This window comes from Ochotona curzoniae, unplaced genomic scaffold, assembly GCF_017591425.1.
Source record: "Ochotona curzoniae isolate NIBS_2020 unplaced genomic scaffold, NIBS_Ocur_1.0 scaffold_3208, whole genome shotgun sequence".
Classification (NCBI taxonomy): Eukaryota; Metazoa; Chordata; class Mammalia; order Lagomorpha; family Ochotonidae; genus Ochotona; species Ochotona curzoniae.
Genome location: NW_024467106.1, coordinates 3,801,501 through 3,819,320, shown reverse-complemented (window position 1 = coordinate 3,819,320; position 17,820 = coordinate 3,801,501). Strand labels below are relative to the sequence as shown.

General features: G+C 55.7%; 1 protein-coding gene across 1 annotated transcript in view; it reads left to right on the top strand.

Annotated features, from left to right (window-relative positions):
* The window catches only part of ASS1 (argininosuccinate synthase 1), a 31,635-nt gene extending 20,798 nt beyond the window's left edge, over window positions 1–10,837 (top strand). The window contains exons 12-15 of the mRNA XM_041004645.1: window positions 3,321–3,452; window positions 7,015–7,171; window positions 9,600–9,665; window positions 10,600–10,837. Of these exons, the coding sequence (XP_040860579.1) occupies window positions 3,321–3,452; window positions 7,015–7,171; window positions 9,600–9,665; window positions 10,600–10,645 (401 nt within the window). The 3' untranslated portion in view covers window positions 10,646–10,837. The remainder of the gene's footprint in view (window positions 1–3,320; window positions 3,453–7,014; window positions 7,172–9,599; window positions 9,666–10,599) is intronic.
* The last annotated feature ends 6,983 nt before the right edge of the window (window positions 10,838–17,820 follow it).

Below are 17,820 nucleotides of genomic sequence, written 5' to 3'. Positions count from 1 at the left end.
TACCTAAACCCAGTCGGCTGTTGGGGCCCCACCCTCCTCCTCCCGGTCCTCACCCCACCCCCGTGGTAATTACGGTGTGATTGAAGCAGCTCGCCGCGTGCTGGCTGACACCTCTGTCTTTTTCCTGTAAACACGGGGAGATGAAAATAGACACTTGGAGCCGCTGTGCGTGTCACTCGGAAGATGTCTGTTGTCTCCTCCTTGGCAACACCCAGCCTCAGCTGTCACTGCCTCCTTTTCCTGCACAGTGGTTTGTGTGCTGTCAAAAGCCCCCAAGCCACAGTCTGTTAGCATCAGGTTCTGTCAATGGCTTCTTTTAAGTCTCAATTTTTTTCAAGAAGAAATATACAGAAATCATCTCTCCTCGAGGGTGATCCTTGGTACACACACGTATGCGTAGGCGAGCCACACATGCCGTGCACACATGTGAACTGATGCACAGAGGGTACACGTGGACACAGGTGCACACCCATACCTGGGTGGACACAGCAGTGACCTGAAAACAAGCTCCACATGCAGTCACAGTCAACTAGAACCCTTCTCAGAACAGGAGCCGGGGGCAGCAGCTGTGTTGCTGGGCATTGTGGCTTTTGCCTTTCCTCTTTCCCGCTGCGTGGAGGATGGCCATCCACGAGGGGCCCCTTGGAACTCAGGTGGAGGTGGTTGTGCAGTCCCCCTCTGGCACAGCTTCCTGGGCAGCGGCGAAGGTGACCTTGCAGCCTTGGTGTTCTGACTGGCTGTTCTGGGGGCAGATCTTTCCAGATATGCCACACGTGTCTGCGTCTAACCGCACGCAGGGCTGTCCAGCTTTTCTTGGCATCCTGGGGTCATCGGGATGGTGATGGTGGTGCCACTTGCGTGCTGGGTGCTGTGTGTCCTGGTCACAGGGAGCCTGCAGTAGCTTTGCTCAGCCCTCTCACCCATCCTTAGCCTCACCTGCCTTTCTACTGTGATCTGATCAGTGGCTCTGAGTTCTCTGGGGACGAGGTTACATTGCCGCTTTAAGCTGGGTTTATGTAGGTAACTGGGGAACAGCCCGAGGACCCCCTGCCCTGGGAACAGAGCAGGTCTGGGCCTCATGCACGAATGTGGGGATGTTGGTGGGACATGTTCAGTTTAGCATTAATACTGAGGTTCAGGAAGGTGGAGAGAATCCGAGAACCCTAGTCACCCATTACACTAGGAGCCAGTCTTCCCTGGCACAGGATGGCCCCTTGTGCACCTGTTCTGTGTGGCATACATATCTGTCTCCCAAGACATGAGTGTGCTTGCTGCTTGGAGCACGTCAGAGCCACCCCGAGGCCTCAGCGTTGGCTCTGCGGCAGCACTCGGCACCTGGTTCTCGTGAGGTCCCCTGGGGCTACGGCAAGAGGCTCAATGTTTGGTCCCCTTCCATTTCTAGTTGGCTGGGTGACCTTGAGCAAGGTCAGCCTCTTCCATGGGTCTTAGTCTTACCATCTGTAAAGCTGGCATGTAGAAGATTTAAGGACTGTGCAGTTGAGCCCAGGGTTTGCCAGGGGCCTGGGCCATCACCACCCCCCAGCCACAAAGCTCATTTTGTTAACTATTTCCACCAAGGACTAAGCCCCACCCCTCCAACAGCCCTGGCACCCACCCACTTTTTTTTTTTTAAAGATTTATATGTTTTTATTAGAAAGACAAAGAAAGAATCTTTCCTCTTTTGGTTCACTTCCCCACTGGCTACAACAACCAGGCTGAGCCAAGCTGAAGCTAGGAGCTTCTGCCGGGTCTCCCGCATGAGTGCCGAAGCCCAAGCACTTGGACCGTATTCCACTTCTCTCCGAGGCACATTAGCAGGGAGCTGGAATGGAAGTGGACCAGCTGGGACTTGAACTGGTGTCCGCATGGGATGCTGGCATCGCAGACGGCAGCCTCGCCTGTTACGTCATGACATTGTTCCCTTTCATTCCCTTGTGACTAACAACTCCCATTTAGTGTGACTTCAGGATCACATCAAGGTCCAGATATTCTTCCTTTTTTAAAAATTGCTAAGTCATCCTTATGCGAGAAGCAGAGGGCTGTGGAGAGCATTCCCGCTCCCCAAATGCCCACAGCGCCCAGAGCGAGGTCAGGACCAAAGCCAGGAGCAAAACCTTGGTCTTTCATGTAAGTATCAGGAGCCCAGCTGGGCGGGCTGCCTCCCAGGTCATTAGCAGGAATCTGGAGTCAGGAGGCAGAGCTGGGAATTGAACCCAGACTTTTCAGGGTGGGATGCCGGCACTATGACCACTAGATTGAACAGCCATTGCTCTGCACGTCTTCTGTTGAAAGGATATGTGGCATGGCGTTCACCCGCTGCTGTGGGTGGTCGCTCGGCTGCCTCTGCCTTTCAGCTCTTGAACAGCGCTGTGACCGCAGGTGCACGCGTCCATTCTGATTTGCTCAGTTTTTGAAGCCATCATCACGGCAGGCTGTTTCCAGCATCACTGAGAAATAACAAAAAACCCACCTGGTGACCTTCAGCATTGCCTTGTACACATTGTGTGGCCAGGGCAGCTGGCATCCCGGCTGCCTTGGATCGCAGGGGGCTGGGTAGCAGTCCCCAAGGCCATCTCTGCGCAGCTGGTGTGGGAGGAGGCCTGACAAGGTCCTCTCCTTGCCCAGTGGGCCTGTGGGGCAGCACTTTGCAGTGATTTGTGTGTGGAGGTCGGGGAGGGGCACCTAGAGCAGTTCCCAGCATCCTCTGGGACAAGTACCCCTTCTGCCAGGTCTGGTTTCCCATCTTCCAGGTCAGCCTAGGTGAGGGCCCCACCCCAGCCCCAACCCAGGCAGCTGTGCAGAGAGGGCCACCTGCTGGCGGTGCCATGCGTGTGCATACCCACGTGTACAGTCGTGTGTGTGTGTGTGTGTGTGTGTGTGTGTGTGTGTGCATGTAGAGTGGCTGCCCGCTCCCAGCTCCTCTCGTGGAGAGAGGAAGGGATATTTGGGGTGTGGGATCCACCAGAGTCGGTTTAATTACAGGTTTTCAGCCGCGGGCCGGTGGGCATGCGCTGGGGAGGGGGCGAGGCGCTGGAAACCCTGTCATTTTGCAGCGTCTGAGGACCTCTTCAAAGGGGACATCCTGATATTTACTCCGCAAGCCGCAGAGTGGACTGTCGCGGCCCCAGCGTGAACATAATGACAGCCGCATTTTGCCGCAAGCTGCGAGTGAATGGGTCCGACCGCCTCGTCTCCTGTCAGACGAATCTTTTTTTTTTTTTGTCATTTGCTGACAGTTTGGGTCTCATGTGTTTCTCTCTCTCTTTCCTTTTTTTTTTCTTTTTTCACCTCCCTTTCCCCCTGCCTGGAAAAATGGCTAGGTATCTACGAGACCCCAGCAGGGACCATCCTCTACCATGCTCATTTAGACATCGAGGCCTTCACCATGGACCGTGAAGTGCGCAGAATCAAACAGGGCCTGGGCCAGAAATTCGCCGAGCTGGTGTACACGGGTATGTGAGGGCGCCCCCGGACTGCCTACCCCTCCCTCCGCAGCTCCAGACCCCGCCCAGGGACATCCCCAGAGAGGCAGGCTTATAGGGACCATGCCCTGCCACGGGCAGCCATCACCCCCAGCCCCAGCTTCACCCCACACCTGCCGAGGCCACGGGACACCATCCCACAGTGCCCCACACACATCCCGCCCTTCCCACGGGCTCTGCAGCTCATGTTACAGATGAGAAAACAGGCTGAGGGGCAGAAGCTTGTGCCAGTTGACCCAAGGGCAGCAAAGAACACAAACCCAGCCCTGTACACTGCGTGATGGAGCCCGATCACGCCCTGGGACCTGCAGGTGGCCACAGGGCCTGAGCCCAGCCAGACAAACCTGGATGCCCATTTTCCAGGTGTGGAAGCTGAGTCTCTGTGCCTTGCCCATTGTCACAGAATTGGAGCCCAGCCCTCCTGGCTCTGCCCACAGCTGTCCCCTGAATACCTTCAGAATCATTTTTGTATTCTAAAATGATCAGAGAAGGAAAAACAATGTGACAGGTCACCAGATGGGATGTATCAGACAGCCCCCCCCAACCTGGGGGGGGGGCACATCTTGGTGACCTGGGTAAAGTTGGCTGATGACCACTTTCTGGGGGTGAACATTGTCCTCGTACCTGAGAGGCTTCCTGGCAACAGCCCCCCTGTCTGTAACTCCTTTAAGGATCTGAGGTTGGTGTGGTAGTGGGGGGCATGATTGCATGTTGCTGAGATGCAAGGCAAGCCCCTCCCCCCAGGTGCAGGCAGGTGTTTAAATACCATTGTCCCCTGCGGGGCCTTGAAGCTCGGCAGGGACTTTGCACTGCAAGACGGATTTGGGTTACAAAGTGGGAGGGTCATTAAGAGGGAGCAGGCTGCCATGGGGAGAGAGCACCTGGCCCAACGGCTCAAGGCCGGGCTGTGCCAGGCGCCAAGACTCGGGCTGCCACTTCCCCTACTCTCTCGCTCTCCCTGCCAGGCCCTGACCTGGGTGTCACCTTGGAGATACCCAGCCGAGATTCTGGGGCTGATGAGCAGTGGCTGTGAGCCTAAGACAGGCCAGGCTCCCAGAGCCAAGTTCATGGTTACGCCCGCAGGCACTATTAGCAGAAGTGGCCAGGAGAGGCACTGCTGCCCAAGCTGGGGGCCCCCAGATGTCCTAGGTGGCCAGAGGAGGTACTGTGCCTTGGCTGGGGGTCCCCAGGTGTCCTGGGTGAGGATGAATTCCGAGTGGGGAAGAGGGGTCATTGTTAACCTTGCCCAGGCCCTGCGACGTTCCGGCCTCCTGGATGTCAAGGCTGGCTGCAGGCAGCTGCTTCAGCACAAACGGTGCCTTGCCACACCTGCAAGGCCAGAGGTTGCCGGCAGCCCGTCTCCTGGCCTCTAGGAGCCTCCACTTTCCCACCCGGAGAGTGGAGACTGGGTGAGTCAGGATTTGCATGGCATCTGGGAGGGGGCCTGCAAGTGCCCACCACTGCCAGGGCCAGTGTGGTTTCTCGTGCCCCCTGCCAGTTCTACTTGTGCCCTGGACACAAGGCTGGGCTTCATGGACCTGATCCAGCTGGGCCACGGGAGACTGTCCAGCTAGAGAAGGTAGAAGCAGATGGTCCGGCCTTCCCTCTGCAGCCCCACCCCAGGCCCCGCCCACTGCACATCCACAGGCTGGGAACCCGCTTGGCCTGTCCCGTGGTGGCAGGTGGACTTTCTGCCCCCTGGCCAATGAAAAAAGAAATCTGAGCAGAGGACAGAACGGGAGATCGGGTGGGGGAGGACCCCCCTCATCTTCCTTATCACCGACTCCATCTCCCACCCCACTTCCAACCTGGAAGCTTAATCGGTTCATTATGCCGACTTTGGAAGGTGGATACAGTGACCTGGAGATGAAGAGGGACAGCCACGTCGCCTCTGAAGGCCTGGGGTGGGAGGCAGCCCTCCACTGTGTGCTGGGAGGCCTCTTCTGTGACCCCACTGTGTGCTGGGAGGCCTCTTCTGTGACCCCACTGTGTGGCTTCAGATAGACCCTCTCCATGTCTGAGCGAGAGCTGGCAGAGGTCATGATGTTCAGGCCACAAACACCAATCTCTCAGCACAGCCACTGGTGCCCTGAGCTCATGATGCCAATAAGGACACTGAGGCACCGGGAAATCGGGCAGCTGTCCCTGTGGGGCTGGGACCCTGGAGCAGCACGGCTGTCTGCTTTCCCACGATGGACGGCCTCGGCAGGTGTCCCCAGAGGCCTGGACCGCCAACAATAGCCATGACCCCGGCCTTTATCAGGGCTGGGGATCGTGGACCATCTGGCCCCGCAGCTGCCCAGGTGGGCTCACCTTCCCGGCTCCATTTCAAAGAAACCCTATGCCCGGGCAGCCCCTCCCCCGGCCCCCGACTCTGGCCTGCTCCCGCAGAGCCCAGAGGGAGAGGAGGCAACAGCTGTCCGCACGTCCACAGGCCTAAGCTTGTCGCCAAGGTCCCGGGCAGCCTGGGGACAGAGGGAGCACCTATCTTCTCTCTGGCCTTTAGGAATCTGGGGGCCAAGGGAGAGGGGAAGGGGGGAGGAGCAGGATTCTCAGGCTCTCTTCCAGCCCCCCCCCCTCCCGCACATGTCCTTGCTGCTGAGGGCAAAGTTCCGAGGGTTCATGGGGAGCTGAGCTGTTACAGACCCCAACCAAGTGAGGTGCACAGGAGGCACCCCGCATCCGGAGATGTTGCCCAGCCTCCCTTGAGCGCACCTTTCCCAAGGGTGGCTGTGAAGGGATCCGAGGCTGGCGCAGGGAGGACACAAAATCACGCAAGTGTGGCAGGAAGACAATCACAGTGCACAGGGGCAGCCCCATCTCGGGGCTGGGTCCTTCCCTGTCGCTTCTCCTGCGCCAGCCCCCCAGAGGGGAGGATAGCTGGGGGCTCTGCACACCTGAGGCCCCCCCTAATCCCACATCCAACTGGGCACCCGCGGCCTGCACCTGTGAGATCTTGCTGCCTCCCCTACCAGCTTGGTGCTCGGCCGTAGACAGGGAACAGCCCTTTGTCACTGAGTTCTCTGGCCTGTGGCTCTCAGGAGGCAACTACATCTCAAGGTCAAGGACGTCCCTTGGATGGATCCTCAGCTGTGTTTCTCCCCATGATCATTTGTTTTTATTTTTTAAAAGATTTATTTCATTTTCATTGGAAAGGCAGATATACAGAGAGGAGAAACAGAGAGGAAGATCTGTCCATTGGTTCGCTCCCCAAGTGACTGCAACGGCCAGTGCTGCACTGATCCGGAGCCAGGAGCACTTCTGAGTCTCCCACGCGGGTGCAGGGTTCCAAGGCTTTGGGTTGTCCTTGATTGCTTTCCCAGGTCACAGCAGGAGCTGGATGGGAAGTGGGTCCACCAGGATTAGAACTGGCGCCCATATGGGATCTGGCACGTGCAAGGCAAGGATTTTAGCCACTAGGCCACTGCTCCAGTGCCCCCATGATAATTTCTGAGAGCACAGGCCCCAGGTTCACCATGACCCAGTGAAGCCTGGGTTGCCTTCCCATGCCCTCGCCTTTCTCTTCCCACAGGCTTCTGGCACAGTCCTGAGTGTGAGTTTGTGCGCTACTGCATTGCCAAGTCCCAGGAGCGTGTGGAAGGCAAAGTGCAGGTGTCTGTCTTCAAGGGTCAGGTGTACATCCTCGGCCGCGAGTCCCCCCTGTCCCTGTACAACGAGGAGCTGGTGAGGTAGGCGTTCTTACCCCTCGTCCCACTCCTGAGCTGGACCCGGGGCCTCTCACAGCCACCATCTTCCTTTGACGGGCTTCTCAGCACACCTGTGGCCGGGCACCTGTCAGGGCAACCTCAGGGAGAAATCCAGAGGCCACCAGAAGATGGATTAGGGAAGGTGGTGACAGGAGGTGGGGACAGACGGACACTCCGGCTGGGTATCATAGTCGGTTGGTTGAGAATGGGCACTGGCAGGGTGGGAATGGCCAGGGCAGACGCAGAGGAAAGTGCCCACAACTGGGTTAGGCTGGAAGACTATGGAAATAGTGAAAAGCAGGCATATTTGCCAAATAGGAGAACTTGGCAGGGCTCGGGTATGGGAGAAGGCAGGCCCAGGATCACCCTAGGTTTGGAGGGACAGGGGTAACCCTGTGCAGTGTCAGGGATGATTCCTGGGGCGGGGAGGGGGAATTGTGCATTTGAGCCCAGAGGCCTCCTTCATTCAGCCCTGGGGGAACCTGCCAGCTGGACATTAGCTCAAAGGTCCAGAGTGGAGGAGCGCCCCAGGGTGGACAGGCAGGGATGAGGCAGGGCCCACAAGGGGCTGGATACAGAGTGAGATGGGACAGGAGCCAGGGAAGCCTTCACCTGGGGAGCTGGGAGGTCCCCACCCCTGTGGGCGGGGCCCAGGGGGCACCTGACTGCCAGCTACACCTGCACCTGCAGTGGCCTCCACCAGGCAGCCAGGTGTCTCCGTGGGAGGTCAGAGCCCCGAGATCCCGCTCCCCAGCTCCAGCCCAGCTCAGGCCTGGGAATTACAGCACGAGTTTTGTTTGGCAGTCAATATTATATTTTTTTTCCCCTTTGCCTTCTCTTCCCCCGAGCCCCCCTCCCATCTTTCCAAACACTTTATAAGCCATAAATATAACCGAATCAGTGTAGATCAGTCGGGGTAAATGTCAAATTATCTTCTCTCTTTCTCTCTCTGGCTCTTTCTGCCCTCCCCCTCCGAATCAACAGCCTCTAATAATCCGTCCAACCCTTCATTAAGCCTTGCGGTCTCACTCGGGGAGATTAAATGAATAAAGTAAAAAGGGAAAGGGGGAAAAAAGAGAGAAAAGCAGGAGCATTTATTCTCACTGTGTCCCCGACCATTTCCCTTTCTTTCTGATTTCTACATCGCTGACTTGAAAGCCCTTGAGTGGCAGCGTCACAGGGCCCAGCGAGGAAGCCGCGAGAGGTGGCAGGACTGGAAATGCCGCGGCACAGTAGGTAGAAAGTAACGTAATTATAGGGCAGGTCAGAGCCACTCGAATGAGCAAAAATAAAAGCACAGAGGTTCGCTGGAGACCGTCAGGGGAGGTAAAAAAAAAAAATCATTGTGAGCTCTTTTTCCACCTTCCCCCCCATGCCACCCCAAACTGCACTTTTAAAGAGACCCCTTTCCGCTTCCTCAGAAAGCCCCCTTGGAGCTCACCGGCCTTGGGGCCCTCCTGGCTCGGGGTTTCGGCCTGAGCCGGGGCCATGGTGGGCGGAGGGCTTTGGAGTGTAGGTTCCCACCAAGACAAGCGGGGGCCGAGGGTCACGCAGGGTAAGGAGGAAGGTGCCACACTGGCCAGGCTGGGACAGCACTCTTGCAGAGGAAGCTCAGATGGGGGTTTCGAAGCCTACTGGGGGTCCCCACCCCACCAGCCCATCGCCACAAGGTCTGGTACAGGGGCCTGAGAACAGCAGAGGGTCTGGCTTATGGCCTGGCTCTTCCTAAGCAGCTGCTCCACCTGCAAGAGACCCCACCCTCCCCAGCCTCCTGTGGCCTCGGTGCCTGGGCAAGGCAGGGAGGCTGGGGAGCAACAGGGGTGACTGGGGTGGGGGCCGGGCTGGGGAGATGCACAGAGTCCACAGGCCGAGGCCGTGGGAAGCAGAAGCAGTACCCCATCCTGCCCCTCTAGGGAGGGCTCCCGAGGGGACAGATCGCCCCCTTGTCATCCAGAACCTGGAGACTGCTTTGTCCCCAGGCTGGGCATGAAGACAAGGGGCTGATTCAGAGTGGGGGACTTGATGAGGCCCCCAGGGCGCCTGTGACCTGGACCCTGAGTGCTGGTCCCCTTCAGCAGCAGCAGAGGCAATGGGCCGTTGATTGCTTCTGCCTTGTCCCTGCGTCTCCCTGCACCTGCCAGGTCCCCAGCAGCAGGTAGTAAACACCTGAGAAAGTGATGAATGGGTGATGCTAGCAGTGGAACACAGGGTCCAGGAAGTAACTTCAGAGCCACATACCCGGGGGTGGGGGGCAGCTGAACATCCCTGGACATGTCCACACTCACCCCTCCCAAGCTGGACAGAAGCGGGAGGCCCAATCTGTCACGCTGGGTGGGGTCGATGGGCTGCGTGCAGCACCAGGGCCACTTCCCGCACCCAGTGAGCTCAGTGTATCCTTCCCTTCTGGCAGCATGAACGTGCAGGGCGACTACGAGCCCATTGATGCCACGGGCTTCATCAATATCAACTCGCTCAGGTGAGAAACCCTGGGTGGGTGCAGCGTGGGCTCTGGTCACTGCCCTGCCCTGTCCTAGCTGAGCCAGGTTTGCCTGTCCACCTGCCCACCACATCCTCCGTGCTTCTCTGCCTCTGATGCTCACCCCCATGCCCAGCACCCCGGGCAGGTGTGCAAGGAAGCAGGCTGGAGGCAGAAGGGAGCCCTCAGGTCAGCAGAGCCGAGCAGCAGGTAGCCCAGCTCTGTCCTCTCGGTCCCAGACTTGTGTCCTGGTGCTGCAGGACAGCCTCATACCCTTCCTAAGCAGGTGCGGGTCCACTTGCTCACAGGTGCCAGCAGAACCTTTAGGCAGTTCCCAGCCCTCGGGCAAATGACGTCATTAATGACCAGCACCCCACCGCCTACTCCAGGAACCAAACCCAGAGTAGTTAAGTGACGTGCCCAAGGTCACACAGCTTGGCAGTGGTGCTGCTGAGGCAGGGGTCCTCCACTTGCAGGCCTGGCAACTCCACCCCCACCCCCTTCTCTTGGGGCTCTGGGCTATGCAGGAAGGAGTTAGCCTGTCCCCTTGCCCTCTGTACGGAGCCACCTCGGACCCAAGCCCCACCGCCTGGGCCACCACCCCCCTTCCCTGCCTCCTGTGCACACCCCCACCCTTTTAAATGGCCCAGGACACAACGTAATGGGCTCTTCAGCACTCCCATTGCCGGTTTAAATGTTTTGTCTTCCACGATGGCAAACAATGTCCCCTTACTCTCCTGAAGACAAATTAATTGCATTATCCTGATTGGAGGGCGGGAGGGGCGGTGGGGGCCCGGAGAGAGAAAAAGAAGACAGTGGCGCTGAGGACCGCGCAGGCAGCTGCCCGGCCAGCGCGTCCGCCGGCGTTAATTGAACCGAGTGCATGTTGTTATTGTTCATTTACATTTTTCTTTGTTTTGGATCTGGTTCACAGACTGAAGGAGTATCATCGCCTTCAGAGCAAGGTCACCGCCAAATAGAGCGGCTGACAATGCGCAGCCAGGGCCGGCTCGCTCCGCGCTGTCTGATTGCGAGTTCCCTCCCGGCGGCGGCAGTGTAGTGGGGCTGCCGCACTCTCGCTTTGTCTCCTCGGTCCCCTGTAGCCTGCCAAAGTAGTCGTCATTGGGGTTGGGGGTGCCAAGCTGGGGAGCAATAAAACGACTCTAAGGAGGCCACGCGGTGCTCTGCGGTCCTTTATCTCCCCCACGGCGTGTGCAAGACTGTGTGTGTGTGCACATTTGTATGTAGACTGTGTGTGAATGGCGTGTGTGCTCTGTGTATATTCTGTGTGTTCATCTTGTGCATACCTGGCTGTGTGTTTCGATGTGTGTGCTTCGTGCAGGTTTGTGAGTGAATCGTACTTTCCCTAGCCTCATACTTGAGTTTTCCGATTTCAGGGGTGCTAAACGCCCTCTCAGCCAGCGAGGCGTGGCTTTGACCTCTCTCTCCAGCCCAACCTGGGAATCTAGAAGTGCCCCTGGGGTCCTGGCCCAGCAACCTAGGATTTTGTCCCCTGTGGTGTCTCTGGGACGTGTCCCAGGAAAGCAGAGAGAGTCGGGGTGGCAGACTTGGAGCAGTGCACCCCACAGACCTTTCTCTGAGTAGTTACCAGCGTAACCCCAAACCCTGTTGGTGACAGGCCAAGAGCCGAAAGCCAACTGCGGCGTGACCGATCCCCCGGACATCATGTGTATGCGTGTGTCTTTAACCACCATGCAACGACAGGTTTTACTTTCAGAGTTGTCAGCTCAGCACCCTGTCGGCAGCACAGCCTACATTTGGCTGATTTCTGCCCACTCACACACTTGGGATGTTTTCAGAGTTGTTGAGTTAAAGTGCACTCCGTATTTTGTGCTATGTAACTCTAGACCTATACTTTGCAGTTATACTTTAAAGAGTTTGTACCTGCTTTTAAATCTGTAACATCATGTCATAAATGCTTCTTTTAAAATTATTATTTGAAAGGTAGATTTACAGGGAGAGATGCAGAGAGAAAGATCTTCCATCTACTGGTTCACTGCCCGAATGGCCACAACAGCCAGAGGAGCCAGGAGCTTCTTCCAGGTCTCCCATGCAGGTGCAGGGTCCCAAGGCTTTGGGTCATCTTCCACTACTTTCTCAGACAAGCAGGGAGCTGGATAGGAAGTGGAGCAGCCGGGACACAATCTGGCACACACATGGGATCCCAGCCCTTGGAGGTGGAGGATTAGCCAGTTGAGCCAGTGCACTGGCCCCACAGTTCATTCTTGGAGCCTGAGATTTAGCTATTCCAGGAACCTTTCTCCTTGTTGAATTATCTTAGCATTTTCATCACAAACCAGCTGTTCCTGTGAGAAGGGCTGTAGCCCTGTACTCTGCTCTGGTTCAGCGCTGGGATGGCCCCGGGGCAGCTGCTGCAGCTTTGTGGTCTTCAGTCAGCCCAGGCATAGCAGCCACCCTCGCCTCACTCCCGTTCCCAGGATTGTGTCAGCTCTTCAGGAGCTGAGCCTTCACACACACACTTCTAAAAGCCGGCTGGGGCTTCTCTGTCACTGGGCCTGCACAAAAGCACCAGACCAATTTACAAAGACCTGCCATCTTGTATCAGGCCTTCAACCTGGGAAGGGCATGGTGGCACAGTGGGTTAAGCTACGGCTTGGGACACTCACATCCCTATCTAAGTGCCGGTTCGAGTCCCAGCTCCACTGTGTGTGTGATTCAGCTCCCTGTTAATGTACCTGGGAAGCAATAAGTAATGGCTCAAGTGCCTGGACCCCTGAACCCTTGTGGGAGACCTGACTGGAGCACCTGGTTCCTGGCTTTAGCTTGGTCCAGCCCTAGCCACTTGGCCATCTGGGGAGTGAACCAGCAAATAGAAGGTCTCTCCCTGACCCCTCTCATTCTGCTTTTCAGATAAATAAAGTTTAAAACTATTTTCTAGTTTCAAAATATAGTTCTGTATCCTTTGTGAAATTTCTTAATTCTGATCACTTTATTTATTTTTGTTACTTGAAAGTCAGAGAGAGAGATTCCCTCTGCTGTTTCACACCCCAGATGGCCACAGCGATGAGAGCTGAGCTGATCCGGAGCCAGGAGCTTCTTCCAGGTCTCCACTGGTGCAGGTTCCAGGCACTCGGGCCAGCACCCGTTGCTTTCCCAGGCGCGTTAGCAGGAAGCTGGATGGGAAGCGGAGAAGCCGGGACTAGGACTGCCGCCCACAGGTTCTGGGTGTTGCAGTGGCATCCACTGATCGAGTTCTCATTTGGACTTGACAAGGTCAGTTTTTCAGCTCTTAGTTTTTATTCTAGAATAAATCTCCCTGCGTTTCTCAGGCATGATCTGTCAGGCATTTTTCTTAACGACAGTTGTGGTGGATAAGGTCTCTAGCCTGGATCAAAAACTCGGACAACTCACGGAGAGTCCCCATTGCTTCTCTTTCCAGCAGCCACCAGAGGGCCAGGCCAGGGATCCCAGGCCCCTCTGCTCCACTTCTCACCCAGCTCCCTGCTGGGAGGGCAGCAGAGGATGGCACTCCCACTGGGAGACCTGGGTGGAATGCCAGGTTCCTGGCTGTAGCCTGGCGCAGTCCTGAACACTGCAGACACTTGGGGGAATGAATCAGCAAATCAAAGATCCTATTTCTCTTATGCTTTCTGTCTCCCTCTCTCTATAGCTCTCTCTAATAAGTAAATCTGTTAAGAAAAAATAGCAGAGGAACTTTGGGAAATTATTAGCCCCAGAATTCACTTCAGATCCCAACTCCTCAAGCTGAATGTGTTGGTGAGTCCCAGGATCCAGGTCGTGCCACTTAGCGCTTTCACTGGTACACATGTGTCCGTGCACGAGATGGGATGGCTTGTGTCATGAACAGATGCTTCACTTTTGTGTTTAACCTAACAGTATCAATCATTTTTAACTCACTCCTGGCTTCAGCACCAACAGGTATAGAACACTTAAAAAAAAAAGGATGTATGTAATATGTATGTATTTAAGAGGCAGAGAGAGAGCCAGATGTCGATCTCGGCTGGTTCACTCCCAAGATGCTCACAACAGCTGGGGCTCAGGTCAGGCTGCAGCCAGGACCCTGGGATTTCACCCAGGTCTCTCACGTGGAGGACAGTGTCCCTAGCGCTTAGGCCGATCTTCTGCTGCCCTCATGGGAGTTGAGGCGAGCACCCCAGTACACTCCGTCAGGCTCTGGAAGCTGCTCCTTCAGTGCCAAGCCCCACCAGGCTGCCACAGCGGCCAGCACCCCGCCCCCAGCCACACACAGGGAGACTTGTTTATCAGGACGCTTACCTTTGGTGTAAGCCTGGATCCCAGTGTTTAACAGCTGCTGACTAATTGTGGGGCCAATCCTTGCCACTGGGAGGAATTTTATTTCTGTGAAATGAGACAACACGCGCAGTCGTTAGCACCTTGGTGTTGCGGGATCAGGCGGTGGATGGGTCTACCTTCTACCCACTGGCAGGTGCAATCAAGTACAGTTCTGAGCTGCCAGGAATTGGAGGGAGCCAGGGGCACAAGGGGGAGGAGATGAAAGCAGACAACCCCCTAGCAATAGGGAAAGAAGGAATGGGGCCTGACTCCCAGAGGGCTGAGGTGTGGGCAGGAAGGTATCAGGGCAGAGGCGCCCTTCACCCTGCCAGGAAGGCGGACAGGGCATGTGCCAGACTGGCCCCTTGACCGTCGCCTGTTTTGTCTCACCCAAGGCTGGGTGATGAAGGAAGGACAGACACATGTGGCTGGAGGGTGTCCCTGCCAGCCCAGAGCCCCTGGCGGCAGCACAGCATGGTGGGTGACATCATATGGCAGGGACCACGTGAGAATGAGTCACAGTTGGAAGGCGAAACCAGAAGTGAAGAGTCTGGGAGCAAGGCCTTCTGCCAGATCCCAACTCCTGCCACTCTGCTGCACCAACACCCCTCACACGCGCTCCTCCAGCGCCACCTCTCAAGGGCTACCTCCTGCAATCAGACCTCCAGGATGCGCTCCGAGCACAAAGCACTGGAACGCTGATGCCACATGTAAGCACATCCCCCACCCCTCCCACTGAGCCCACAGGATCCCCAGGAACCAGGTGGGGCTGGTGGGGCTGGCAGGACTGCGATGATGGAGATGGCCATGGGCCTGGGCGAGAGCCTGGGCTTGGCTATTGCCTGTCTAGAAATCAAGCCACCTTTCCCACCCAGGGTTGAGATGGGACAGGTGGAGGTAATACACAGCAAGAGTCAAGAAGATAGTGAGTGCTCACTTATCTGTGTTTGTCCTACCCATGGGCACAAGCCCAAACTGCTCCCACCCCAAGGAGACAAACAGGAGAACACTCAAACAACTCAAAATCTGCATACCATATGATCCAGCAATAGCATTCCTAGGAATATATCCAAAACACCTGTTTTACGACAAACCAACATGCATCCCTATGTTCATTGCAGCACAATCAGTAATTGCAAAAACATGGAAGCAACCAAAATGCCCATCAGCAGAAGATTGGATAAGAAAGCTTTGGTTCATCTACTCCATGGAATACTACTCAGCTATTAAAAAAAACAAAATGCAGTTCTTTGTGGCTAAATGGGCACAACTGGAAACTATAATGCTAAGGGAAATGAGCGAATCCCAAAAGATTAGATACCACATGTTTGCCTTGATTTAACCTGTAATTTTTGTATGGTTGTTTGTTATTTTTTGAACGTGTCATTGATACTGTCTCAACCCAGATGTTTCGAAGAATGGAACTTGCATTATTTTTAACATATTGTTTACCCAATACTATGTCAATTAATTCCATAATGTTGTATATTGATACTGAGGCCTTGTTGGGGCTTTTAACTGACTGGATCTTTACTCTGTTAGACCTATCTTCAGACCATAGAAGGTCTCTCCAAGAGGCCACTGAACTTATCTGGACAATAAGACGCTGAACTTTATGCTAGGCATGTGTTTGCAAGCAATGAATCTCAACTGAACTTGAACTATGGTTATGCAACAAGGTGGAGGAATCCACCATGGGGGGAAGGGTATGGGAGGGGTGGGGGGAATCCCCAGCGCCTATAAAACTGTACTACATAATACAATGTAAGCAACAATAAAAAAAAAAAAGAAGTTAACATAAAAAAAAAAAAGGAGACAAACAGGAAAACCCAGAGCCAAGAAGCCAGTGACAAACAGGCAGAGTGGATGGGGAGTTGTGGATGGAGGGAGATGGACACGAGCCCCTGAGCCAATTCAAACAAAACAGCAAGAATATAAAAGTGTTGTTGGTAAGACACAAGCCACGTGAACTGGTAGGATGATGGAGGTGGCCAAGGACCTCCTGTGGATGCTCCTGCACCTGCTGGCAGCACGTGGTGTTTGGGGTTGGCATTCTGGCGCTAGAAGGTTCGGCTGTCCCTCTCTGACACTCTGCCTTTTGGATAAGTCAATAAATCTTTAAAAATGAAAAGGACAGAGGTGACATTTGAGATCCCGTCTCCTCCTAGCACTGGACGTCCCAGGCTGACACCAGTCCACCTGCTCAGCACCCTGACCACAGCTCCCCGTTCTTGCTTCTCACACCTTTGGGGCCACCAGCCTTGAAATGTCCGTCCCTGCACTTCTTTCCTTAGAAACAAAGACTGAGTGGCATTCAGGCTTCGAGCCAAGACTGGGGCTAGGCTTGAGCCTGGGAGGCCAGCGGGAGGGCCAGCCCACCTGCTAGGACCTCAAGGGAAGCCTGAAGCTGTGGGGGAGCCGTGGGCAGGAGGTGCCCCCAAGCCAGGTGCCGGGAGCTGCCTGGCGGTGCGCGGCTGATCTGCACGCCTCTCAGGCTGGGGAAAGGGCTTGGCTGGGGTCCGTGCAATCGATATCTCATCTGTAGCTCTCCTAGCGGAAGTGATGGCCTTCGGGGCTGGGTAATGGGTGTTGTCTAGTGGAAGAGCCTAATCTTCCCAGCTGTGCACCACTCCGCAGGTGGCCTGTGCGCCAGCAAGCTCAGCTCAGCAGCTCAGAGCTGCTGCCGCTGTCTGCATGGGGGAGTTCCAGGCACTTTTAAAGCCACAGCGGCCTCAGCTGGGGTCTGTCCTTATCTTCCCAGCATGGAGCCCAAGAAGCCAACCAGTCCCCTCCAAGTGCCCGTGGAGGAGACTGAGGGTGCACCTTCAGCCACACAAGACTTCAGTCTCCCCAGCCAGTCCTACACCCAACGCTGCCTGCAAATCATGCCCACAGATATGCCAGGCTTTCCAAGAGGCTGGCTCAGGGCTTCCTGAAACAGCTAAAATTCCAATGATGTCAGCATTGGCCACAGTCCCTACCACTCTCTTAAGTCTCAGCCAGCTTCCTGCCACTCATCAACTGTCAGATCCCAGAGCAGGAAAACAAGGCGTCATGCAGTGGGGTGGAGAGCTGGAAAGCAAACCCCTCCTTTGGAGAGGTGGACCCCTGCCCTGTCTTTGGGTTCCTGCCCAGCTGGGTGCCAGGCCCCCTGGGCACGCTGCGCCAGGGCCCACCTGCCTTAGAGCACAAAGCCCTTTACTTTTGAGCTGCACCTGCTGCTCCTCACTGGGGTCCTCCCACGGCCAGTGCCGATCCCCTGGTCACCACACTCCACCCAGCTCACCTGGAGCAGCTCGAACCAACCGTGCCACAGCCTGGCTGTACAGCCTGAGGCTGAGCCTCAAGAGGCACTCGGATTCCGGGACCTCTAAAGCAGACAGGTTCTTTTGCTTTTCAAAGGTTCTCTGTCCAGCTGGTAACATTTCAAAAGTTCCTCCGTTGTGCTCCTCCATGAGGCTCCAGGGGTCTGTGCTGGTGAGAGCCTGGAGGACGGGATGGGGCACAGGTCAGGGACCCCAGACCTACTTCTGGCCCACTAGTCAGAATAGTCCCAATTCTAACCAGCATAACCGGCCTCACAGCTGAATCCTCCTGGGATAGTTCTTTAAAATATTTGTTAAAGCTCTCTCTCTCCATCTCTCTCTCTCTTACTCTGCCTTCCCATCAAAAATAAATAAACCTCAAAAACAAAAAAGGGGTGAGCATTGTGATGGCATAGTATGCTAAGCTTCCATCTGGGGCTCTGGCACCCCATGTGAGCAACCAATTCAAGTCCCAGCTGCTCCACATCCAATCTAACTCCCTACAGATGTGTGTGGGAAAGCAGCAGAAGGTGGCCCAAAGCCCTGGACCTCTG